General features: G+C 37.3%; 3 protein-coding genes across 3 annotated transcripts in view; 2 read left to right on the forward strand and 1 right to left on the reverse strand.

The window, feature by feature from the left end:
* Positions 1 to 13,230, forward strand: part of LOC139152239 (protein eyes shut homolog) — a 116,625-nt gene extending 103,395 nt beyond the window's left edge. Inside the window, exons 90-104 of the mRNA XM_070725381.1 lie at positions 229 to 342; positions 683 to 796; positions 1,050 to 1,163; positions 1,695 to 1,808; positions 1,958 to 2,071; positions 2,802 to 3,160; positions 3,973 to 4,092; positions 4,633 to 4,746; positions 5,140 to 5,256; positions 5,809 to 5,922; positions 8,198 to 8,308; positions 9,073 to 9,186; positions 10,111 to 10,227; positions 10,730 to 10,843; positions 11,366 to 13,230. Of these exons, the coding sequence (XP_070581482.1) occupies positions 229 to 342; positions 683 to 796; positions 1,050 to 1,163; positions 1,695 to 1,808; positions 1,958 to 2,071; positions 2,802 to 3,058 (827 nt within the window). The 3' untranslated portion in view covers positions 3,059 to 3,160; positions 3,973 to 4,092; positions 4,633 to 4,746; ... (5 more) ...; positions 10,730 to 10,843; positions 11,366 to 13,230. The remainder of the gene's footprint in view (positions 1 to 228; positions 343 to 682; positions 797 to 1,049; positions 1,164 to 1,694; positions 1,809 to 1,957; positions 2,072 to 2,801; positions 3,161 to 3,972; positions 4,093 to 4,632; positions 4,747 to 5,139; positions 5,257 to 5,808; positions 5,923 to 8,197; positions 8,309 to 9,072; positions 9,187 to 10,110; positions 10,228 to 10,729; positions 10,844 to 11,365) is intronic.
* On the forward strand, positions 3,142 to 11,532 carry LOC139152240 (fibropellin-3-like). The gene is made up of 10 exons (XM_070725382.1): positions 3,142 to 3,160; positions 3,973 to 4,092; positions 4,633 to 4,746; positions 5,140 to 5,256; positions 5,809 to 5,922; positions 8,198 to 8,308; positions 9,073 to 9,186; positions 10,111 to 10,227; positions 10,730 to 10,843; positions 11,366 to 11,532. The coding sequence occupies exons 1-10, from the start codon at positions 3,142 to 3,144 to the stop codon at positions 11,530 to 11,532; spliced, it is 1,107 nt and encodes a 368-aa protein (XP_070581483.1).
* A 1,143-nt stretch (positions 13,231 to 14,373) lies between the features above and the next one.
* Positions 14,374 to 26,243, reverse strand: LOC139151088 (NAD-dependent protein deacetylase sirtuin-7-like). The gene is made up of 10 exons (XM_070723626.1): positions 26,085 to 26,243; positions 25,224 to 25,361; positions 24,157 to 24,261; positions 23,388 to 23,461; positions 22,933 to 23,005; positions 20,912 to 21,010; positions 19,998 to 20,234; positions 18,907 to 18,987; positions 17,921 to 18,027; positions 14,374 to 17,254 (listed from the first exon to the last, which is right to left on the reverse strand). Exons 1-10 carry the CDS (start codon positions 26,181 to 26,183, stop codon positions 17,017 to 17,019), a joined length of 1,251 nt encoding a protein of 416 aa, XP_070579727.1. The 5' UTR covers positions 26,184 to 26,243; the 3' UTR covers positions 14,374 to 17,016.
* Between the last annotated feature and the right edge of the window lie 530 nt (positions 26,244 to 26,773).

Below are 26,773 nucleotides of genomic sequence, written 5' to 3' on the forward strand. Positions count from 1 at the left end.
TCAGTAGTGTCTTCATATCGAAATTAAAATTTGCTTCATTTTTGTCAGATTCAAGTTACGCAGTTATTTAAAACTGGCATAGACTTTGATGTCACGACTTTATGAAGTATGGTTGGTAAGTTTGTATGCAGAATAGCAGCTACTTCGTAATAGTGGAAAGGAAATTCATTGTCTGGTGAAATTTCCAGTGTAATAACTTTTTGTTTGTGCTTTATCTCTTTCCTACAGATATCGATGAGTGTGCAAGTCAGCCATGCCTGAATGGTGGTACTTGTAACGATCATGTCAATTCCTACTCATGTAACTGTGTAGCTGGCTGGACTGGCGATCGCTGTGAGACAGGTATGTAAATGGCATCGCATTTTGAAATAAAAACATTGAAAACATTTGAAAGGCTTCTGAATTTTGAAGTGTTTGAATAAAAACACATTTGAATTCAAAAAAGTTTGAACTCCAGACGTACTTGCGTTCACAACTTGTTGGAATACAAAATTTTCAAATGTGTGCATTACAGCATGTTTCAGGCCTGTTGATTTCCAATTAGTTTGAATGTGGAAAATGTTTAAATTCCTTTGTTCAGGTTGTGTTAGAACAAAAATTCAATAAAACAAAACAAGTTTTTGTGTTATTTGTCTTGGGATAATTATAAGTGTCTTTTTTTGTTTGTTTTGTATCTTCTCAGCAATTGACACCTGTGTCTCAAGTCCCTGTCAGAATGGTGGAACTTGTTCCAACTTCCAAACATACTACACTTGTCAATGTGTGCCGGGCTGGCAAGGTATCAACTGTGAAGTCGGTAAGTTAACTGACCGTTTCCATCTCGAAGTTGTAGTCATTCTGACCAGACATGAAAAATATTTTAAATATTAATCCTCTTTCTACCATAAACCATAAAAATAAATACCACTTGGGAGAAAGAGGATTAGTAAGCAGTGTTGGCATCTGGTATATGTACACTTCATGGCCATGTCCATCACACATAGCTCTGTATGAATTGGAATATTGGCATACAGTTGCTTAATTGTATCTTTTTTTCCCAACCCACACAGATACTAATGAATGTGCCAGCAACCCATGCAGCAACGGTGGTACCTGCACTGATTTGTTGAATAGTTTCACATGTTCTTGTCTCCCTGGCTATACCGGCACTTCATGTGAATTTGGTGAGTCTCCTACATTGTTCCACATTATCCAAGGCAGTAAGCATTATTAGCAATGCTTGCAAGAGATAGTTTATCCTTGTTAAACCGGTACAAAACTGAAAATGTTGGGGTTCTTTATTTTTGTAATTTTTGATATTTTCATGTGGCATGTTCTCATATTGTTTTGATACCGCTTTTTTTTTTTCAAAGTTAGAGTTATAGGAGGACATGATGTACAAACTATGGTTGAGAGAATTTACAAGTAGTTCCCTGCATCATTGATCTCAGAACCAAACCACCCTTTCAAAAAACCGAAAGATCCTTCCACACTTGAGAAAATTTCAAGGCTTGAAGTAAACTTTTCTTTGGAAGAGAAAAGGCATTTCACCATGTTTAAAGGCCAATGTCTTAATCCCCATGATTTAAGTTTGTTCTAAATTATAGGGTATGTTATTGGCTCTTATTTTCTATAGAAAGTGTTTTAGTTCCATGAATTTACTCCCTCTGCTACAGTCATTGAAAATTTAACTGTGTGCATGGATTATTTTCCAGACATCAATGAATGTGAAAGCAATCCTTGTCAGAATGGCGCCCTCTGTAACAACCTGATCAACTTCTACTCATGCACCTGCCTGCCTGGATGGACTGGCATCCACTGTGAAACTGGTAAGCAAATGACAACCTGTTGATTTTTGGCTGGACAGCGCCACCAATAATCCATCAATTTATTCTTTTGTTTTCATTGAATTCGGGCACTGTAAGCTCGCACACTGGAGTAACATTATCATTGTTTTATTTTCTTTGTATTTCATCAGACATCAATGAGTGTGCCAGCAACCCATGTCTAAATGGTGGAACCTGTGTTAACCTGATCAACATATATGAGTGCCAGTGTCCTGTTGGCTTTGGTGGACTGAACTGTGAAGTTCGTAAGTTGAACCATCTTTTATCTGATCAAAACCCAAAAAGAGCAAAAGTAGCCCTTTGAAAATGGACTCCATAAATCATTGTAAAATGCCACTCTCAAGATCCCTACATGACCCATACGTGTTCATATTTTTGGTTTTATGTAGCATTCAAGAGTTTACCTTATTTTGCTTCAGGAAAAATGCACTTTTTTCGTGCAATGACATTTCAGTTCAGATACGGAATGAGAATTCCAATTGTAACCACTTGTTCATAGCTATGGAAATACCATGGTGTGCGGTGATCAGAAATCAAGGAAATGGTCAGCTTGCTGTTGACTAGCATAGATAGTGTAAAGCATGTGACATCATTTTTTTCTCTAATATTACTTTGCTTTTGACAACGATGAAATGTTAAATAGTGTAAAAAGTATTTTTTCAAAAATTGTAGGGCTGTTCTGTGTGTATTTTCTAAATCAGCCTATATGTACCAAAAAGTGTATTTTGTAAAAGAATGGAACACATGAAGGCATATGTCTATATAGTTCATGTCACTTTAGAGAAACTGTAGCCTTTTTATTCAAGGAAACAAGACATTGCACACTGGCATTACACATAAAGATATGCATATTTATCTGTACGAGACTTACATACACATTTTTCTATGCTGACTATACGAGCTGTTTTGTTTTTCACTAACGTCCATTTAAGTTATTTGTTTCAACTTACATACCACTTGTTTGTTTTAATGTAGCTCTCGGCTGCATCGCTGAGTATCGCATCCCCAATGAAGGCACTCTGGAAATCCGGACACCAAACTATCCATCCAACTACGATAACGTAGAATATTGTCGCTGGTTGCTGTCTGTGGAGCCAGGAAGACAATGCAAGTTGTCTTCCGGGATTTCGTCACGGAGCTTCACTATGATTGGTTTAGCGCTGGAACTGGCAGGAACCCGAACGATACCACTACGCGTATATTGCGGGCATCAGGCAGAGATACACCGTTAAATTTCGCCTCACCTGGAAATCAACTTTGGATCACATTTACTTCTGATAACGACAAGACAGAACGAGGTTTCACATTAGACATTATGGACAGCACCATCGCAGGTAACATTTTTACCAAATCCTTAAGTATCAAGGAGTGATTTGACCAAACAATGTACAGAACTTTTATTTCCCTCCTTGTTCTTTTGGACGTGGCAGCTTTTGTTTACAAATATCTTTCTTTGATCTCAGAATATGAAATGAAATCATTAAACTGGTAAATTTGTCTTTGATGGAATATCTTTAGACTTGAATTTGCGTTTTGAAAGTTCAATCACTGACAGTAATTTATTGCGGCTCTGCATCCAACAGATATGGTGATGGACATTGTTCAATTTCAAAGATAACATGTTATTCCTTACCAGGCTATCTGTATTAAAAAATGTCAGTGTACACATGTGAGCTTGAGTGCAGACTTGCTTTGTAAGAAAATTAAACTTCGTCCAATGTGTGTCAACCATTACTGAAATTTCTTCTGAATCACTATGAACACACGCAGGCTCAGTATTGATTGAGCCAAAAAATGTCACACTCCAAATATATTTCACCCAGTACAGCAGTCATGTTATTGGATTGTACACTGAACTTCAAAAGCACACCGCAAAGCAGCTGAGGATATGATGTGTTCCTACAGTATGTACATGTAATTATCTGTCAGTATCTCAGCGTACACATATAAAAGTAATTCCGCAGTTTGCAGAACTGCAATCAGCAAACACTGATTTTGCTTTGCAGTAACAATTAAATCAAGATTGAATGTGAAATCTTCCATCAAGTTTACTTTGAAGACTCTCAAATTCACAGCAAGCATATTCTCCCCACTGGCCTATTGCCCGTCGCTTCATTTTACCTCTCTTCTCTCCGTTGGTTTGCAGTTGGTTGTGTTGCTGCACCGTGTCTGAATGGAGCCACCTGTATCACAGCAGAGAATGGTATTGACTACACATGCAGATGTGGTCCAGGCTGGATTGGCACAAACTGTGAAACATCAACTGGTGAGTCAATTTCTTACAAACTTGATAAAAATCTTTGAAAAGAATATGCTTTGAAGTGGACCACTAACAAAGATCAAATAGCGCATGATAAAGAAAAGCAAATATTATGCGCATTTTCTCTTGTCATACTCATTTTGTCATGTGTAGGAACTCTGAGGGCGCTGTTACAGTAATCACACTTTTCATCCAGGAACCATGGTCAATTATTTAGTGTCAGCGGTGGGATTCAAATACCACCATCAAGATGACTCATACCTTATCACAGGAAGGGAAGCTTAGCTAATGGGATGGCAGCCATCTTGAATTTGAGACATTGCAAAATGCATTTGGTAATTTGTTTCACCAGTTCCAAACTTTCCATGTTGACCCCAAGATTTTTATTGTTAATTTGCCTATAGAATGGTTGAAAGTTTCAATTAGGAAATTTTGAGCAAAAGTTTAAATCTTTCACTTTATAGATGCATACTTACGGTAAGTCACTGAAATGATGTCTCTTTGAAAATCTCATAGATTCATTCTTTTTCACCTTTGACCTTTTAGCTGTCGACACCTGCTACAACAACCTGTGCCTGAACGGAGCCACATGTCTGCCAAGTGAGAACAGCTATGCCTGTGTATGTGCTGATGGCTATGTAGGACAGTACTGCCAGACACGTAAGTATTCCATTCTAACTGTTCAGAACAACACCCAGCTACATAGTGGAGAAGTGTTCAGGCTGAAAAAAACGATTACACCTAGAGATCCACAGTGGCACTGAAAAAGTTAGATAATACATTTTTATTTGATCATACAGGTATCGATAACACCTTCATATTTGATCTACCATGTGGTAATAACTGACCTGTGCTGAAGATACACTGATCATTTTAGATGAACACCGTACAACTTTGCTAGTTTGTCCTTGACACTCAGACATTAGCACCAGAGGAAATATTTCATATGTAGTACTTCTAGGATATCACTTCTGGAAAATAAATATGTGATTTCATTTTTCACCATGTGATATTATCTATTTTGGTTGAAGTAATTCTCAATTCATTTCACAGCTGCTATTGGAGGCTGTGAGTCCAGCCCTTGTTACAATGGTGGTACCTGCAATGAGCTTGGAGTGGACTTTACCTGTACTTGTGCCCCTGGCTACACCGGCGTGTTCTGTCAAACTAGTAAGTAATCACTACTGGGGGCCATACACTCAAAAGTCACCAAAAATTCCAAGACTGCCCAGGACTTTTCCAGCAATTTTCAAGGACTTTTTGGGGTCCAAAATACTTAATTTCAGATATTGTTTTATGATATATGATTTTGTATACGATTTTACATACCATTTTTATGATATCACGACTGATCCTCTTGTGATTTTGGAAAATTGTTGGTGGATTATCAACTTTCCCGGACTATCCAAGACTCAATGTCATTTCTAAGGACTTTTCCAAGACTTGCCTTTAGGCTTTAAAATTCAGGGACTTTCTAAGAGGGTATGGACCCTGTCACTGTAATTTATTCTCAAAAGCTACCAGTTACAACGTATTTGTTTTATAAATAATTAAAAAACTTCTGAAAAATACTGATCAAAAAAATTTGATCACCATGTATGTATACTATCTCTGGGAAAAATGTGAGTAGAAGAATCATCAAGAGTATTTTTTGAATGTTGGAGTTCCCAAGCAAAGGTTGTCAGTTCTTCATTTTGTAAGTTAATCAATGCTTAATTTCAGACGTCAATGAGTGTGCATCCTCACCATGTTTGAATGGAGGTACCTGTGTGGACAGTGTCAACGACTTCATCTGTCTATGTTTAGATAATTTCCTGGGCAAGAGGTGTGAAGAAAGTAAGTACAAGTGATGAGGGTTTTTCATTATCAGCTGGGTTCTTTTTCCAATCTTTCAATTATTTTGCTTTGGTATGTTATCTAGATAGCTGTATTTTTATTAAGACCGCTACAGTCTGCTGGCTAAGCCAATTTGACGCGTCATGATGCAGGGCAAACCTGCCTGACGCAATGCAAATTACAAGTAATCTGACGCGTCACTGACGCAGATGTAAAAAGCCTGCCAATGACTAGAAATGTTTAGCAGATTCATAATTTACACAGAAAACAGAAAATATGTTTTCCTGTAGTTTTGGGTCAAAAAAATATCTGAAAACGTCATTTCTGTAAGTCTTAGTAAACTTATCTTGCCGATCGATCAATGGGCAAGGAGGCAGCCATTGTTGTTTACACTTTCTTCTCACTGACTCACGCGAGAGTATCAGGAATCGAGAAAGACATGACCATAGAGGGCCTATATCTAGCTGCTGACTTTTTAGTTATAACCTGTTCATGCATGCGGTGACACACAGCATGTCAACTTTTCTTCAATTTGACTCAAAAAAATTCTTTTTCACCTGCCCTTAGCGGGCCCACTGGACTGCTATACAGATCTAACCCAAAGTTACTTCACTGAATGCAGGTGTATTCCGACTTCCAAACTAATTTGGTGTTATGCACACTAGCTGATCGCAAATATGAAATAATAACTGTCGGGTCATCCCCTTATGTGTCTCCACTTAAAGCAACAACACAATAATGTACTCCAACGTACCTTTGATTCAGAGTTTTAAAAAGTCGTATATTTTTAGAGATTTGACAGTAAAATTTTCTCTCTTACTAAATGACTTCTTCATGCCATGTTGTTTCTGTTTGGTACTCTGTGAATTTTCATAAGCTATCTAAGGAAATTAAAAAGTAGTAAATAAGAATGATGATGGCGAGAGAAAAAATGGTCATCTGTCAAATTGTATTTTGTTCAATAGATACCCCGCCTCACGTCACCTTTTTTCCTACAAGACCCCATAGTTACAGCACAGTCAACCTGCAACTTGTACGTCTTCAGTATGACATTGCTTTCATCAGTTCTATAGAAAAATTCCTGTGTCATTCTTGTAGTTTTTTTAATCTGTTACGCAAATGCTATCATAGACTTGGTTCAAGTCGGTGAATTAAAAAAAATAAAATCATTTATAATAGTTTCTCTTGTGTCTCTCCTATTTCGTACAAACCTATCCGGAATTTGGCAGCTCACGCCAGGTTTTCCCAGCTATTGAATGCGTCAGTTTGAGTCTGCGCAGTAGTGAGTTAGTTTCTGCCGGATTCACCGACTTGGACTTCTTGCAAGTACAGGCGGTGAGACGGACTGTGTACACAGTGACGTAGAGCAAATACAAAATGATTGACAGCCCCGCCGTTATTCTGGCCAATAAGAAGAACGCATGCTCTGCATGCATTCAAAAGTTTGTTGTCATCTCAGTGCAAAGCTAGACATCGAGTACGTTTTATATCTGGGCGAATAATGGCATCAAGTTCGTACATCAACTGCGTTTTACAACTGATCGGTCGACCATCGCAATCATGCGAGATTACCATCGCCAATCATGCGAGATTACCAAAGAAAGCTTGTTGAGAGTTACATTGAGGAAAAGACGTGTTCGTCTGCGCACCAACCGGCAGCGGAAAATCACTGACATACGAAGTCGCCCCACATTGTTTTGATTTCCATCGCTTTGGGCACGTAAAGAACAGGCTACAACTGTAAGGACGGTGTCTTTTTCCATCCTTGAATAACCGGCGACGATTTTCGCATTTTGCAACATGGGCCCCACAAACAACACAGATATTTTCACGCGTTTTCGGTGATACAACAGAGGTCGTGCTGACTTTTGTGGGAGTGATCGCACTCGACATTTTGTCAACAACGCCATGTGAGTTTTATGCACGTCTCGTTTGGGTCAATTGGTAACTCCTCCCAATGTGTAAAATTTAGTGATGTCATCTTATGAATAATATATGAGTAAAGAAAACGTCATCTCATGAATAATTTATAGCAACGCAGATCGTGCAAGAAAGCCAAGTCTGTGATTCCGGGTGAAACTCCGCTGCATAGCGTTCACTCCACTCATCGCGTTCACCCTACTCATCGCGTCCACTCACGCGCGCGTTTCACATGAAAGCAAATAAAATCATTGCGTTCACTCCACTCAAACATTCACAAATCACAGACTTGAACCAAGTCTAATGCTATCAGTGACTTTGTATTGAATTCTCTGATGTTGATATTTTTTCCCAGATGGTTGTAGTAGCAACCCGTGCCTCAATGGCGGTGAGTGTGCCAGCACAGCGTTTGGTGGCTACGTCTGTGACTGTGCTGACGGTTTCTACGGTACAAACTGTGAGGAAGGTAAGTGACGTCACCTCAGTCAGTCCCACAAACTAATGGCCAAAAGTTCTGATGTAACTTGTTCACCCCCGATTCCCAGTAGACAGGTCCACAATCACCATTGATAACAATAGGTTTTGGGGCCAGTCCATGGTAATGACAGGGCTCAACCCTCTCATCTTTCTCCTCCCTACTACACTCAAACTATTAAACAGGCACTAGTACTTTCAATAGTTTGGTCAGACATAAACTTTTAAGACAGCGGGGTTCGTGTAATTCACAGCTTGTCAAACCCATTCCACATGTACATTGTTGCATAATAACCGCAGATCTCTTAGTTATGTCCCATGATGGTAAGGTTTTTTGCATGGGAAGGGTTTTTTGTCATATTAGCTTTCTCACAGAGAATCTCACAGTATCTTGTGACAAAAATTATTACCCCCAAAAGAGTAGGCATCACTAAAATCAGTACACTGAGTACACAGGCAAACAGGCAAAGCACAAACATTACTTTATTAGTTGAAATATTTTAAAGGCCTGTTTTGGCACCAGATTGTCTCATCAGAAAATTTACCAAGCAGATTACAATTTCAATGGAAAACAAAAGGCTATCACACCTCCATAATCCTCTTACAGACTGAAACAAAGGCAATCCCAGGGATCGCGAACAGTGCCTTTAAGAGTTCACAAGATTGCACTAGTATTATTTCAAGTCAGCTCAAGTTACATGTTAAAGTACAACTTCTTTCACTTGATTGCAAACTACATGTATTCTTATTCACCAGGTGGTACAGGCTGTCTTGCCAACCCATGTGTGCACGGAACATGTGAGACTGTCGGGCCATCTGATTACAGTTGTGAATGTGACTCGGGATATACTGGAACCAACTGTGATCAAGGTATGTTACTCTGTTAGTCTGTCAAAGACTTTCTGTTGATTGTGTGTCAACTTTCAGTTTGCGTATAGAGCCTCCCTAATAACTTCTACCAGTTGCTAAAAAAATGTCGTCATGACACTGTGTGGAATTTTGAATCGTTTTTGAAATTAAATGATGATGCTTGTGGAAGTGATCGGGACCAAGCGTCAATGTCTTGATATTTTTGTGTGTCAGTTTGAAATTATTTTAAAAACTAACTTTCACTATCTGTAATCTTGAGAGCGGATCTACTGAACACATCGGCAGCCAAAAAAAGTGATAACCAACCTGAATAAGATTTATATTTAGAGATGCTGAGATTTCTGCCTCTGCTTGTTCATGGCTGTTCTTGTTGACCTTGGTCGCCTCTTTGGAAAGACATATGCCGTATTGCTACATCCAATTTCAGTCAAAACAAGAAACAGTGATTGATATTGATGGTACCAGCTGACAACTTTTACAGTAATGATGAATCTATGCATAATTTGCAATGAGGTCATCACGAAAGCCGTAGAAGCTGTTTCTAACTTTCTATGTATTTTTCCAATGTGTTTTGTTTTGTTTTGGGTTTTGTTTGTGAAGTACAGTTTCTTTTTCTACTACCTAATGTCAAATAACATATTGTGCAACCTGTCGACACAGCCTGTATTGGGTTATGATCCAGTGTGTGTGTAGTTGACAAGTGATTTTTGGTCCGGACTAGAATTCATTATAATCAATAATAATATTGTACACATGGAGTTGTAAATGCTAGTACTACATGTTGTGACGTACTTTGAAGAATCAGCAGAAAAAGATAAACGCCATCTGTTTTCCAGAAAAAAACAAAACAACGAAAATACGATCAAAGGTAACCTCCATTGTTCACTTTAACATTCAAATGTGAACTTTGACCTTTTCTTGCAGATGCTGACGACTGTGCTGCACGGCCGTGTCAAAACAACGGAGTCTGTCAAGATACTGGTCTCAACTCTTACGCTTGCACGTGTGTACCTGGCTGGACGGGACAAAACTGTGAGACAGGTAGTTACAGATTTTGGCATAGTTTCATTTGAATGTGTCTAAGGTAGTAAATGCCTGACTGACAGATTTTAATTTTAATACCATAAAAACCATTCACTTTCAAATTAAGGAAAACAATTGGGGCCTTCTTGAAAATGTCGGCACTACCGAAAAAATTAACTATTAGTATTTGAAATTCTCTTTGTTAAACTATGTTAGAAAAAATCGAATTTTTATTTTACAGAAACAACAAAAATTCAGAGCAATAGGCGACTGCTAATGTTACTGTGAAAATTATGACATGTTAACAGCTCAGACTACAAGCTGCAATAATAGCCATGCATGCAACGCTGACAAGATTTATGTCACATGCATGAAGCTATATTTAGTGACAAACGTGTTGTTACAAACAGTGCTGTTTTACTCATGTACCTTGAAGATGAAAAAAGAAATAAACATTATCATTGTCACTATTTCTGTTTAAACAAAAGTTGTTCACTGTCCTTTGGTTGTCTTCTTCCAGATTTTAATGAATGTTCTAGCAATCCGTGTCAGTTTGGAGCAACGTGTGTGAACGGACTCAACAGGTATACCTGTGTGTGCCAGGATGGTTACTCTGGAGTGAACTGTCAAATAGGTAGGATATACCTCACTTCTTATGTCGTGTTTTCCAACTTGAAGTTTGTAACTTCCTGAAGTTTTCATGCTAATATAAATGACAATCATGGGTAAATGGATTGTAAATAAATTATAAATTAAACTTGTACAATACTTTGTTTGCATCAGTTTTTTGCTTGTTTTTTAAGAATTTCTGTCAATCCCATTTTTCCATTGAATTTTACCAAATTTTGTGAAGTAAATTAGCAAATGTAAGATAAATAGTGTATTCCCTCGGTGAATGTCTTTGTGTTTTTTACAAAGTAACATTATAACGTATTGTCTTTTGTTAATGTCACAAAATTCATCATCGGAATTAGAATCATCTGTCAGATGCCATCAAAATGAATCTGATTCTGGTGCCAAACTTTGTAACAACTTTTTTTTACCCAGCATTCTCCAATAAAAACTGCATATGGTGACCTTTTGACCCAGGCGACTCGTCTTTTCTGAATTTACAGAGATGTAGAAATGATCTGTTTGTGTGTTGCTTTTTTTTTAGCACCAGACGCAGGAAGCACTGGTAATCAGTCAGACTGCCCAGAATGCTCAAACTTGGCACTTGAACCGTGGTGGATTGCAATCATAGTAGCACTCTGTGCCCTCATCATCATCTTCATCATCATCCTGGTCTGTGTCAGAAGGTCAAAGAAATCTTCAAATTTCTAAAACAAAGGAAACAAATAAAATCCTGCAAACAGTTTGAACTTCGCAAGCCATGCACATAGATCTTTTGATCACTTCTGTGATTCCAAGTTCTGTGCAGGCGTCACCTTGACAATGTGCCTTCGATAAAACCAGCAAAACCAATTCAAAATATCAAAGCAAGTAGTTTTAATATCGGAGAAGACAATTTTACATTTAAAATGATGAAAAAATTTGTTTTAAATACCAACTTGTATAATACCTACGATGCATATAATGCAACACATACGTTCTTTGTAGCCAAGACTGGAGACTTATCTTAACATAAAACTATGCAAATTTTTTTGTTGTGAGATAATCAAAATTTGAGAAGTCACCTTTCTCTGTACCTGCTATGAACAGGAATGCCTTGTTGAAATTTTGTTTGATTTTGCGACGTAATAATTACCTGTAACAGTTAAATTATCATGTATGAGTTTGATAGTAGTGTGCTGAGCTGTTACGGCATCATTTTACTCAGGTTTTAATATGTTAATATGGTAACTGAACATCCCTGCATTTATGGTAATAGTCATTGTAGATTTAGATGTGTCCATTGTTAATTCAAGGAAGAGATTCTTAAAAATAGCTGCCAATTTAGAATGGACAATTAGCTGTTCCCCGTGGCAACAGGTTGACCTTTGAACCTCGTGTATTTGTATAGTTGGAGACGTATTCAATATGCCGTATGCACGGCAGGTTTACAGTATTAGAATTAATCAATTAATTAAGAGTTCAAAGGTTAACTCTCACAGATGACTTGTTTTAATTTTGAGAACTGCAGTTTCGGTCCAGAGTCGTAATGTTGAATTGCTGGGCGATCCAACATCGCATTTCTGTTAGTTTTGTTCCAAAATGACATGTAGGAAGACGTTTCAGAAACAGTTTTCAAGCAATTGCACAGGAAGGACAGCTACTGTGTGCTTTCTACCATGGCCTGCATTTTAGTGTTACACCAGTATTTTACAATTAGGCTTTTTTTGTATTTAATGTACAAAATTTTTATCAAAAATTTCCAAAAAAAATATTAAAAACATTGCAGCTTGAGGATAGTATGTAAGTTTGTCTGAACTGTAGAATTTTCTCTTTCTCAGTTGGAAGATCTATTAACCCTTTATGGGTTAAAAGTTTTTGGTCAAGCTCTGGTGTTTCAAATCTATTCTCTGAAGTTGAAATTTCCTTTTTTTTTAATTTTGAAATCCAATGCTTGGGAGAGCACTTATTTTCACTGGTATTTAAAATATAACACTTGGTTTCTCTGTCTCACTCTCCAACAATTGAAAAAGGAAGTATGCAGAGGTGACCAGTAATAACATTTCAACCTTGCATAATTATGGATGTAGCCAACTTTTACTACATATGGAAAATGGTAGAGAGTGTTTTCTTTACCAAGAGATCAATTTTATCATATTCTGAGATGTAAATTTCAAATGAATTGCCATTTTCTTTCGTTGAATTGAAGAGGTGGCATATATAAATGTATTATGCGTTATGTCAGCTCATAGTATAAATTTGGTGGGTGTGGTTTTCTAGAATACTATGGTGGATAGACTCCTGGTTGACGGTGTCAAATATTGCCACTTATTTTGTGGATAACCCAAAGAACTCATTTACCTGAAGATATATAATAATTGATTTTTTTTAAATAAAATTTGAAAATAAAATGTGTAAAGGAAAATGAAACTCATATGTGTGCAATGATGTGGTCTCTGTGTTAACTCTTTCATCCCAATTCCATGTATGTGGATCCACCAACCCTATTGAAAACGATGGGATTGTATCACACAATGGAGACGGAATGGTTGAACTACAGAGGGCGCTGTTCAGTCAAAATCAGGGGCACTTTCCATTTTTAGATGCAATCAACTTGTATATTTCATCAATTTTGCAAAATCACCACAAAACGTGTTTTTTCAAAGCTGATATACCTATTTAACTTATTTTTGACCTTGACCTAAAATGTGGAGGGGAAAATAGAGCTGTTGTTACTCTCTCATAATCCCCCCCCCCCCCCCCCCCCCCCCCAGTTGGCATACACGGAAAATATGCTTTCACACTTAATTTTGATGCCCACTGCCCTTCAGTATCTATGGTCTGCCCACTCCCAACAATTCAAGCTCCCCTCACTGTCGACCCACTTCTGCAAAGCTGCAGTGTACATAGTGACACCTTTCTACGGTACTCCTATTTTTAAAGTTAATCGCTAAGTGTTTTCATCAAATGTGCGTTATATGCAATGATTTATTCTACCTTACTGCATGCACTCCTATACTCTGTAATACACCTGTACCAGTGTTCTCAACAAATATTTTTTTTCCAATTTCATTGTAAATCAAGGTATTCTATTTTTAATACAGCATAAACGATTAAACCAACATCTCAACTAATTTCGCTTAAAAAGATTGCTGTAATAATCAAATTTTACTCTCTTACGCTCTGAAATTACCGCTGTTTCTGCTTTCAGCACCAGGTCAACAGTTGTCCACCATCTTGTAATCAATCATATCAATCATGCCTTGGGGCATGATTGGTATGATTGTCAATCATGATTGTTATTGGGCGTATTCAAATGCACGATCACGATCATGATTGGCCAATCACGATCATGATGATGCAAATGGACTGCACCTCAGGCCAGCTGGAAAAAATTCTTAGGAGCTGCATACCACTTGTGTACCAAACTCTGTAACAAAGAGACATCTGTATACTTTCTGAATTTAACACACGTTTTTTGTACACATTACACAGTTCACTCAATGAGATTTTTGATCATAGGGTCTTGATAAATCACTGTGGGGCTAAAACACAATGAGACAAGTCCCAAAGTTTTTCAAAGACTTAGAATTTTAATCTGAACTCTTCAGCAAATAAACACCTGGCAAGAACATGCCATTCAGAAATAAGATCAGAAATAAACTGAACCACATTCATGATGCAGTGAAAATACCTAGTTCAAGTTACTGATTCTCTGAAAAATCTTGCAAACTTTACACAATATCAGTTGTAATTTCCAACTAAAACCACAAGAAACACTAGTGACAAAATTATGTACAAAATGTCAAAACTGTACTCCAGTGAAAAATCCGCAAAAAAATATAATACGGTTAAATTGCACAGCAACGTCTGTTACCAAAACCTGAAATTTGTAAAGAGTTCAAAGGTCAATTTTTTTAATTTGCAGATCTATCTGTTATGATAGGCATATATAGCAGTGGGGCTAAATCATTTTCATCACATTGATATATCAGACTGCGTGAACCTTTGCTTGAGGGAACTGCTTACACTCGTCACTGTGAAGGGATCACGCAGAGAAGCGCCCTCTAGTGGATCGTCAAGTCTACTATACGCAAATGTTGAAATTTGTACCCATGCCTGCATAAACAAACGTGATACTGCATTGAAAAATCAAATTTCATCAATGAGTGAGCAAAGTGTTGAAATATTCCTAAATGTGTCCATGTTCCCGAGTAACTGAGGTCTTATAGATGTTCTGACTTCTAATTATCATATATACTACAAATGTGATTTATCCATAGAAGATTGAAAAATTGTGATCATAACAGACCCAAATTGTAAGAGAATCACAAATTCCTGTTTCTAGCCCTATTAGCACCAAATACCGGTATTTTCCTATTCTTTTCGTGGATGTGGGTTGATCTACACAGACCTGAAATGAGCGACTAACTTTTGACATTTTTTTGTAATTTTTGTTTGTTTATCAAGTACATTTTCAAAATTTGTGCTCTCTGTTGGCACACTGAAACACCCAGTATCTGGCTTTCCAACACAGTACAAGTATGTCTTAGACTCTCTCACAGCCCTTTGACAGCTACACCTCATGCAAGCGCCCTCAACAGTTCAGCCGGCAAAGGACGCATCACATGATCACTACATGGTAAAGATAAAACTTCACAGCGAATGAGGGGCCGTGAAAGAGTTTAAAATATGTCTTGAGTGCTTTGATTGGTTAAAAGATTGAAAACAAGGCAGCAGAAAAATTCAGATGTTAATAAAGACATTAAAACTGCACTGATATACACGTAGCAATGATCAGCTGAATACTGGGCATTTCAACAGATGAGTTACATGTTGGGGTTTTACAAAGCATAGATTTTCAACTGACAACAAAACAAAGTGCAAAGTCAAACTAACAACTTTGTGCTGAAAAATAGTAGTCCTGCAAACAATAATTTCAAATAGAAAATCTCTGAAAACCAAAGTTATGTTTTGAAAACATAAATTCCATCTTCACCTTCTGTATAGAAGCAGGTACTTACTCTAACCAGAAAGATCAATGACTTGTTCGCAATCTCTACAATTTTCAGCAATGGATGCAAAACACAGGATCTTCCAATCCACACTAATTCTAGTCTACAACGGTAGAATTCCAATTACACATAGCAACCAAAGAATTGCTATTGATGAGATAGTACTTTCAGAATGTCATGTAAAAATAGTGTTCATTAATTCTTTTCCTCTTACTGACCTGAGATAGAATTCCCCTATACAATCTTACATGAATTTTACACACTGTACACATAATAGCAAATAAATGTATATTGAAAAATAGTCAGAAAATCTGTATAATTTTACGCTGAGTATGGAGTGACTGTTAATGGTTTTGCTACAACTTGGTAAATTTGTAGTTTCAGTTTTTTAAAGAAAGGATCACAATGCAAAACAGGAAAAAAGCATGAAACTGATACAGAAGTACTGTAAAACACTCAGAATTAGCTGCATGGTTTTTTTAGCAATTTTGGATTTTCATTGCAATCAGCGGGTTTTAAATTTAGCTGAAAAGACATCTTGACCATAGTAAATATGGGGAAAAGTTTAAATCAGCCGAATCTTAAATTAGCGAATTTAAACACTTAGCTAAATTAGCTAAAAATGGATGCTAGCTAAAAAGACTTGTTTAACAGTATTTCAGATTTATATTCAGGCATCTTGCTATAGCCTATATCATAGGACAGGCTTTGAGTCTATTGAGCAATTGAAAATCCAACATGTTTATGCGTAAAATTGCATGCATATCAAATCAGGGAATAATAGGCAACATTATGCTTTATGAGTAATTTGTTGCTTGCAAATTCTGAAGCCCTGAAAGGCACATGGAAGTTACACCTCGCAAGTTCGGGAAATATGTGCATAAGTCTCTTGAGATATTCAAATTCCAACCAAACTGAACTGAAATGAACAGCCACGTCACAATGAAAAGTATTTCAGATCTTATTAAGCACCACTGTAAATCTTTATAACTTACGATGTTCCGATACAAAAGATGTGAGTCGTAGCACTTTTCAGTGGAATGTGTACAGGAAAGTGCATTTTTCAGGAGTATGGTGATAGAATCTATCCTGGAATATCATTGTAAAGGAATCTTAACGACTTGCAAATTTTTATCTCACTGCCTTTTTATGTATCTGCAGCAACTGTTGAGATGGCAAACCACCAACTTTCCAATCAATTTCAGGCAGATTTCAGTCTTTTTCTCTTGACAGTCCTCTTTGCACATCCTCTGCCGAACCATCCAGGCACAGTCTTCATGTCAACGTCCTTCCTTTCTATGACTTCCCCATTCTGAGCCACATCCGGCTTGACGTCTTCGTTGTGCGTTTGATGATATGGCTGAAGGTGTTTGGTGTTCATGGTATCCAGTTCGTCTTCACACACTGGGGTGTTCAGCTTGAAAAGTGGATCACTTTCTCTGTTGAGTAAAAAAATAAAGACAAAAACACCTGTGAGTTGTAAAGTTAGTGGTTGTGGATTTGCAGTACAATAGTTGACATATTTCACCTACAGTAGTGTTATACTTTTGCCTGTAACAGGAACAGTTGTCTCGGCATAAACTGAGAGTAATATGAACAGTATCATATGAATTATGCTCCATATAAGATATCAAAGAACAGCTCTTTCTTTCTTTAATTATTCTCATCAATGCAAAGTGCAGTGAAACCTGTCTAAAGCAAACCCTGTCTAAGCTCAAAACCTGTCTAAACTGAACCCTTTTCCCAGTCCCATTCCATGGAACTCTATAAACCCAACACCTCTCAATTTTCTCAGTCCCTGTAAGGTTCGGTTCAACAGGTTTTACTGTATATAATCACGATTGCAAAGTGCATTAATGATGAGCAGTGTTTGGATATGCAAATCAACCAATAATGAGTCATCATCAAGGGAGAATTCATTGGCCTAAAACTGAGCATAATGTATCAAAACACATGCAATCAGCTTCATGAACTTTGACCCTGCTTTCAACAAAGGACATGAATGCCATAGAATATGTGATATCAAAATAGGTGACTAGGCATGGCTTTAGAAGCTGTTTGAGTTCAAATACTCAGATGTCTTTTTCACAAAAAAGGAAATTTACCTCTTGTATTGGGGAACATCTAGTGCCAATTTTTCCATGACTATCCTCATCACATCATCACATTTGCCATTGATTTTCAAGGTTGCTACATCATCCTTGGGTGTCCACTGTAAAAAAATATGATAAGAATTATCTACATGTACAGGCAGTTATGAAATGCAGGCAAGATCCCTTGAAGAACAAAATCTATAACAAGTTCTAGTGATGTCGACAGGTAAATTTTATTTCTTGGGTTTTGTTTTTTTGTTTTGGTCAAAATATCGTACCTCCATGCTATGCCACATTCAACATGTAACATATGTGTGATGGCCAATATTTAAACCCTTTGAACCCAGCTCAGACAAAAATGTCTGCATGATGTCATAGGTCACCAGGGGGTCAGGGTGCAAAGGGTTAAAAAGAACTGTAAACATGGGGCTATCATGTTTTAATAAAATTTACAACCTAACATTGAGTAAGTTTCTCACCCTAGTCACAGATATATTTCAGAAGATATGGATTACTGCTGAAAAATGAAATTTTAAGGTCTGCTACCTATGTCGATTCATTTTACAGACTGTAAAGGAAAAGTTTTTTAAGTTTTCACCATCTTGCTTTTTGTTAAAATTAAAAGTTTTCTTTTGCCCACAGAGTTAACACCTTAAATAAGCCACTTTGAGTTTCAAATGTCTGTACAATCTATGCACTTTGTTTCTCCAATACCAAAATTAGCAGGATAACCCCTGGTTTTTATTCTCAATTTTATTTCAAGTTTCTTTGAGTTAACTTAGAGCAAAAGATTGAAACTTCCAGTTTTGAGGTGAGAATTGCCTGAAATGCTGAAATGACAACACTTGATCAGAAATGACAACAATGGACCACTGATTTAAATAGCAGCAAAAGACAGAGAAAGGAAGTAGAAATTTGCTTGCCCATAGTGGGGTGTAAAAGTAAAGACAGGAAAAGGCAACGCTTATATTTAGGAGGGGTAAATTATAGAAACATACTTGAAGATTCACTATGTACAATTTAGGACGCAGACGTGGCACCTTGTTCATTCCCCACAGACATGAATATTTCCTGAGTATCTGAAACAAAGAGTGAGAAAAAAACACATAAATAACACATTAGTGAAGTTTCGTATTTCGCATCAGGGGAATTGTGGCATGATAAAAAGAACAAAAGCTATTACTTTTTAACCCTATGATTATTGTAATTTTTCTAATCAAAATTTTAGTAAAACATTTCACAAAATTTTTTTGGATATTTTCTGTAATTTTTTCAATAATTTTGGACCAATTGGACATAACATTTCTTTTGTTATAGTTTTTTATCATAATTTTGGCAAAAATCAGAATAATTGACAGGGATATATTTTATAAAGACAACAAAAATCGACTTTTGTGCTCCAAGGGTTAATATTATTATCATTCTTTGAAACAAGTATAATTTCTGATTCTTCAATCTGCAGTTTATTAATTACAAATTCATTGCAGATATACAATGCAGAATGTGAAATATGCAATGTCACCACTGACATGTGAATTCTAATCTAAACTTCAATTCAGTTGTCAACAATAGCATTATCCATTTAACTAGCACAGACTGTGTTTACTGGTTGAACACAGGGTATTTTGACATCATGTTAGAAGTAGAGCAGAAACTAGTTCTCACAAACATAAAATACACACTGAAAAGACTTCAAAAGTTAGGGCTAACACAACTCTGGTCTTTGCAACAGAACAAAGTTATCTTTACCATTTGATAACAACTACTTTCTGACAGGGAGGGATTTTAAACAAGTGATGTAACCCCTCCCCTGCCAGATTCACCTCAGGTGATCAGTTCACATTTCGCAAAACCATTAGATGTGTGCCATACAGGTTTTTCAACAGACTTGACAATACTATGTATGACCTCTAAAAACACACCATTTTCACTGACTTGTTTTACTAACAACATACATCAACAAGGTGATTTTTGCCAACTTGACTTGATAGTGATGGTGTCTGTCAAAGGTGGTATGTGTCAATCTTCTGAACACTGTGATTTTTACGCCAATTGTACATGAAAATATGAAATGGTTTAAGCAATTTACCTTCAAGCTAGAACCAAGACAAAGTATGACATCAGCCCTAGTGGCAGCTTCCATGGCAGCCTTCCAGTTGAGAGGTTGCTCAAGGATTCCCCTCTCACCAAAGTGTACAATACTGTCTCTGAGCGTAGCACCACAGAAAATGCAGCATCGGTTGGTGGCGTGCCTGCGGAATGACGTCTTCTCGGTGACGTCAAACAGGCGAATGTACTCCCTCTCTGGCTCACATTCTGTACAAACCTATGATGTAAAGACAGATGGAATGGCTTTAACAAAATTTCAGTTAACATGTTCAGCCCTACTCAGTGTAAAGTGGTCTACAATCACTGCTGAAAGTGTTGATAGGTATTATCATATGGAATGCTAATGAATTACATCACAATTTGATTTGGACAACTACAGCAAACAGCTTCACTTTGTGTAAAAAGTTACGAGACAAAGTAAGAGAAAAATTTATGCTCTCAGATTGATGCAATAATGCCAGAAGGAAGCTCTCTTTGACGCATGGAAATGGATTACAGTAATTACATATCAGTAGAATTGGGCTGATGAACAAAAATTCAAGAAATTCAGACATTGACGAAAAGAGATCAGATATGCATTAAATTGGGTGGTATACTAAAGAAAACATTATATGTGCACATCTGGTCACCGATTTTGAGCTGAATATGCACCATTTTCACTGAAAGTCAATTTTGAATTTCTTTAACAAAACCTGCAATCATACTGACTGGAAACCGTTAATGGGCCGTGTGTAAAACTGTTGTTCAAAAAACAGCCAACTTTTTGCAGGTCTGAGCAAATTAAGATCATTGTAAAAGCATCAAGGTGCATCCCATCTGACATCAATGTTCATACAACCCGATACTTAACAAACTGTACAGAGTTTGAGTCCTGTAAGTCAATTTGAAACTCACTTCTATATACATGTTACCATGGACTTCAGAGAGGGACTCCTTTGACAGACCACTCCTAAGGTGGAGACCGTCACAGTTCTGGGAGACAATGTGCCGTATCTGTGAATGCATACACAACAGAAACAGATAAAAATATTAACAACAGCACTTGATCAAGATGTCACTGAACAGCTCCAGAGATAAATGGAGTCCAAATTAGGAAGGGTGGCAAGTTTAGGCAGAATATTTTCTGTACTTTTCAGAACTTTACAAACCCTTGCATGGCTGAGATGTTTCAAAGGACACTGAGACAGACAGACTGTTTGGATGTTAAATAGGTCATTAAGTTTATTTGAAATATACAGCAAACAGGTATCACATTCAACACATAACAAGTCATCGTTTATGACACAGTCCCCACTTGTTAACCCTTTGCACCCTGACCCCCTGGTACTCTATGATGTCATCAGACATTTATGTCCGAGCCGGGTTCAAAGAGTTAATGGGTACTTTGATTACAGGTCCTCAGAGAGGATAGAGTCCTCTTCATTAATTAGGTCTGTGATAAAAATACTTTGATACAGATGGCGCTCAATGGCCAAGAATGAGTTCCATGGTGATGAAAACATAAAACCAATGTAGGCCACCATCCTAAAGGTCATTAAATGAGTCAACTAGGAATTAATCGACAGGATGTTGCAAAACATTTTTGCATACTATCCTAACACTAACAGATTATCACCAGTACCATATTTCATAAAGTTTGATGCAGTATTTACAACACTATGAGATCAACATCTGTATCAAGTTTCATCAAATTTGACGTTGTATTTGTGGATATATCACTCTAATTAGGAAAGTTCATTACATATGCAATTACAAATTAATTAAAATGACACTTATAAATGTCTTTTTCACTGTTAAAGCAATGTGAGCTTAACATCTGTACAAAGTTTCATGAAATTTGATGCAGTATTTCTTGACATATCAGCCTAATTACGAAACTTCAATAATTGACATGATACTGCTACATGACGTGAAACGAATTGACGAGCATATGTATGACATAGGTTAATGTCCTTGTACCAACTTTGAATAAAATCGGTTAAGATATGCCTGAGTTATGGCTCTGTACATGAAAAATTGTAACAAAATGGCCGCACGGCAGCCATATTGGATCGTATCACAAAACAAATTGACGAGCATATCTATGACATTGGTCAATGTCCTTGTACCAACTTTGAATAAAATCGGTTGAAACATGTCTGAGTTATGGCTCTGTACATGAAAAAATCGTAATAAAATGGCCGCCTGGCGGCCACATTGGATTGTATCACAAAACAAATCGATGTGCATATGTATGACATAGGTCAATGTCCTTGTACCAACTTTGAATAAAATCGGTTGAGATATGCCAGAGTTATGGCTCTGTACATGAAAAAATCGTAACAAAATGGCCACATGGCAGCCATATTGGATCGTATCAAAAAACAAATTGAGGTGCATATCTATGACATTGGTCAATGTCCTTGTACCAACTTTGAACAAATCAATTAAAACATGTCTGAGTTATGGCTCTGTACATGAAAAAATCGTAATAAAATGGCCGCCTGGCGGCCATATTGGATCGTATCACAAAACGAATCACGTGCATATGTATGACATATGAAGTAATCCTTGTACCAAGTTTGAATGAAATCGCTCCAGGCATCTCTGAGATATTTGCATGAACGGGCCCATGCACGCACGCACGCACGCACGCACGCACGGACATGACCAAACCTATAAGTCCCCCCCGGAAGGTGTCCGTGGGGACTAAAAACTTGAACCATGTAGTTTGTAACTGCAGAGCATGTTGAGTATAAAAGTCTCATGAGATTTCATTATACTGTTAGAAAATAGACACTTGTTATGTTGATATAATACTTGAACTGCTATTAGACTCCTGCACAAGAGCCTGTGATCCTTTGTGATAAAACTTTTCAAAGTTACAGTTATGATAATCTGATGTGAAAAGAAGTCAAGTTGACATAAACACTTACATATCCCTTCTGGTGAAGCTTTGTGATGGCCATGTGCGTCAGTGTTGGTTCTGCATCTACAAGGGGATTGGTTCTGTTGGACAAAAATAAAACATTCTTACAAGATATTTTAAAATCAACCTACTGTTTAAATCAAACATTTGTAACTTGGGTGAGCAGTTCCACACCTATGAGAGTTCCATTACCTCTAGCATACATGTAATTGGATTTAAGATCACCCAGAATTATGTTAGAGTGACATAATTTGCAATATAAATATAAAAACAAGAAATATTTCAATATGGCATGCATAAACTGCCCTTTGTGAAACTTTTAATGGACCAGTAGCTGCAACCTTTATTTTATCACTATTTTTGTTTGTTTTTAATGTAAACTACAATTTCTTGTTCTACCCCCCCCCCCCTCCAAAAAAGGCAAGACTTTGAAGATAAATTTTAATTGAACATGACGCATACCTCTGAAGTGTCTTGCCTTTCTGTAGCAATGTCCACACTCCGTTGGGACCTCTGTAGTCTGGTATTGATGCTGCCTGAAATGCAGACACTTAAATAAGTCAGGGTACTGTCCCACAGTCATGAAGACAACAATTCACAAATTTACCGATATTAATACAGAGTACTACTTACAATGTGCCTCTCACCAAAAGACACAAAAACAATGAAAATGCAGTCATACACAATATACCAAGAGTACATATTCTACATTTCAAATTGTTACAGTGTGTTGAAAATAGTAGGGTGTGACCAACACACCAATAAGTTGGCAATATCATTGTATGTAACATACAATAAGTGTCTAATGACTAACATCAAATCAACTTGTCACATTTTCTTGAACGTCAAAAGTGTTCCAACATCAACAAATACAAGTTTCCATTTGTAAAGTTCTTCTGTGAGCACTATATTGTGATACTTTCACCCTACATGTATTATATTATGAAAAATGAAATATTTTGCAATGCTTGGGAGATGAATCAAGCATTGTTACTGCCAATATAGCATGAATGCAGTCTGAGCAATTTTCAAAACAAGAAAAGTTGTAATGTGATAGGCCTTCCGTAGACGTCTAAAAGTTTAAGATTCATGGAAGCAGCCATTTGTGCATTTGACCATAGACTCTCCCCCTCTACAGTCTATGATTTGAACCAAGGAGTATAGTCACACACCCGCTGCATCTTTCAACACAGTTCAATGGTACCATACATTTACCAATGATACTACTCACTGTACTGATGCCTGCACCTGTGTACACCACCATCTGCCTGGCTTGCTTGATGACTTCAGCCAAGACTGAGGCTTTGGCATGCAGTTCACCAGGCGGATCTTCAACCTTCACAGCGCCAAGAGAAAAAGGGAAAAAATTTACATGTTGAAATTGAAAGTAAAGTTTGTTGTATCTGTTCACTAAGAGCGGTATTAGCATCCATGTACTGATAAAGGTTATGTGGTACTAGATAGATGATGAAAATAATTGTCATATTAAAAGGCTGTTGCTTTAACTTTTGATGATTTTTTTCACTATTTTCACTTTGTATGTCAATTGTAACCTCTAGTTCTACTCCCCAAAGCATGTTAAAAACACCCACTATTTAGCTTGTCAACACAGTGTCTATATGTGTAAAATGCAGTGTTATCGTTGACACCTGAATTCTAGTCAGGACCAGAATTCCCATACTAACAATGACATGTACAGACAGAGCTGACATGCTGAATCTCAACATGCTTTGAGGAGTAGAACAAGAAAACATTGTTGACAATGAAAACAGAAATAGAGAAAAAAATCATCAGACCTTAGTGGTTTAATACCTTCCTTTTGGCCAGAGGTCAATATATCTTTCTTTCTTGTTGTGTGCACTGTACCAGTGCTTTTACTGTTTGTTCTGTGCTGTATTGTGTCTATGTTTATAACTAGTGTATTACGAATTTTGACCTAGTGTTATGGATTACGGATGGGTATGATTGCGATTATTTTTCTCAGGACTGTATCTAATGGGAATGTTTCAAGGCCTTTGTACTGGCACCCCCCTCAACTGACAACAGTATATGTTGAAGTGCTAACAATTTGTGACTTTATGTGTCATGGGGAAGTACTGAAACCAGCGATCAAACTTTTCAATTTTTCGTAAATTTTCTGTCTTTGATCTTTTCTGGACCACATCCTCAGTGTAAAATATAATATTTTTTAGATTCAGTGTCCAATAAAAAATAACGCATCACTTTAAAAATTCCTTGCAAACTTAACATTTTTATAAAACAGTGTCTTTTTGCTGATTTACATTATTGATAAATCACCTCTTGTAATTTTCTTTTGGCCAGATCCCTGAGTCGAGCTCTCCGTTCAATTTCTTCAACGATGTCTGGTGACTCCTTCAGAATCACAAGCTCGTCATCTGTCCTTTCTTCCTGAGATTTCTTCAAAATTTGACCGATCTGCAAGCAAATGCGAACAGAAACAATGCTTGGTTTGACTCGAGACAAAGCGAGCTGACGACGGTTTTCTGTACCGCTGTGGTACAAACGATAGTGACATTTGCGTGACCTCTTCAGGCTTTCTTTACAAAACAATACACACAGAACAGCTGTGTTGCCAACAGCGAGCCCGTTTAAATTAGAGATATTAAGCCAGCCCTTTGACGCAGTTTCTTTAATGTTCTAAAGTTAATGTCGGATACAACATATTCTTAGTATTCGTGAAAATACAAAGAGTACGTCAGTTGGTTTCGAAAATGAACACATTCCAACGCAGAGGTGCATGCAGTGTACACGAATGCAACGGTCACGTGGCAGTGGGCAGCTGAACGAGCAGCGAGTGTTCGGGGCGTCAACATTTCGCTACGCTGATATTTCATATCGAATACAGAACAGAGACGTGAAGACCTTCCACCTTATACAACTTCATTTCAATGGCTCTGTAATTTTTTTTCAAAATGTGAAACATAATGTAAAGTCAAGAGAAACGACGGAGCCCTTTTCAAACGTTCACGGCCTTCCTTTGAACGATATGGAGGCGTTATCGAAACCACAACAGGGGAACAGCGAAGGCCCAACTCAGTCAGGAACTGGTGATTCGCATTCTTTCGCATAATGTGTGATCATTTCCCATTGGCGGGTAAAAAATTTCGACCAAAACGTTAACAAAATAACGCCACTTACTTGTCTTATCCTTGTCTTGAGTTCGTTCTCTGTATTTATGCTGAATTTTCGGGCTGTTTTGCGTGCCGGTCGGCTGAGTATATTCAGCTCCGCCGCCATTTTGAATGTTTACGTTGCTGTTTCCTGGCGCGCAGACGCACTGAATTTTTGTCCCTTCCGAGCCAGAATGCACTGCGTGATATCAAAGTTTCAAAAAGTTCCAGATCTAATGCGAAGGTACCTGTCTCGTAGGACTCCCCATTTTCACCAGAATATGTCGATGATGATGGCCTGGATATCGGACTAAATCAATTTTTCAAGCCTTTGTCTTTGCAAGTGGCCTATTACCATGGAGACTTCAATGATAGTGATCAACGAACTTGAACAATCACTGCAAGCTTATTTGGGTCTTTCCATTAAAAACGACCTCCATGTAATTGTAATCTGTGGAAATTGCATGGGCATAGTCATAAGGGTCCCTTGTCATGCTCCACAAACCCATCTAAGATTTGTATCGCAGTATTCAATTGTCTGAAACAAAAACAAAACATGGAACAATCATTTCATGGACTTCGTTTCATGACATATAGTCATGGTGCATTCTGTCTAATGTTGATGATGTCGCCAAATGTGCAGGGATGTTTTACGATCTCTGTTGTTTTCTTCCATTGATGACTGTATGCCGAAAGTTGAAATTTGGGAAAAGGAAG

Source organism: Ptychodera flava, chromosome 15, assembly GCF_041260155.1.
Source record: "Ptychodera flava strain L36383 chromosome 15, AS_Pfla_20210202, whole genome shotgun sequence".
Taxonomy (NCBI): Eukaryota; Metazoa; Hemichordata; class Enteropneusta; family Ptychoderidae; genus Ptychodera; species Ptychodera flava.

Excerpts from the sequence above, each read along its gene's own strand:
- LOC139151088 (XM_070723626.1), bottom strand. The coding sequence starts at position 26,183 with ATGGCGGCGGAGCTGAATATACTCAGCCGACCGGCACGCAAAACAGCC. Across the intron at positions 18,988-19,997 it reads GTCTTGGTTCTAGCTTGAAG|ATACTCAGGAAATATTCATG; the intron begins GTAAATTGCTTA and ends TCTTTGTTTCAG. Across the intron at positions 17,255-17,920 it reads GATGTTCCCCAATACAAGAG|AGAAAGTGATCCACTTTTCA; the intron begins GTAAATTTCCTT and ends TTTACTCAACAG.
- LOC139152240 (XM_070725382.1), top strand. Across the intron at positions 5,257-5,808 it reads CGGCGTGTTCTGTCAAACTA|ACGTCAATGAGTGTGCATCC; the intron begins GTAAGTAATCAC and ends GCTTAATTTCAG. Across the intron at positions 10,228-10,729 it reads GGGACAAAACTGTGAGACAG|ATTTTAATGAATGTTCTAGC; the intron begins GTAGTTACAGAT and ends GTCTTCTTCCAG.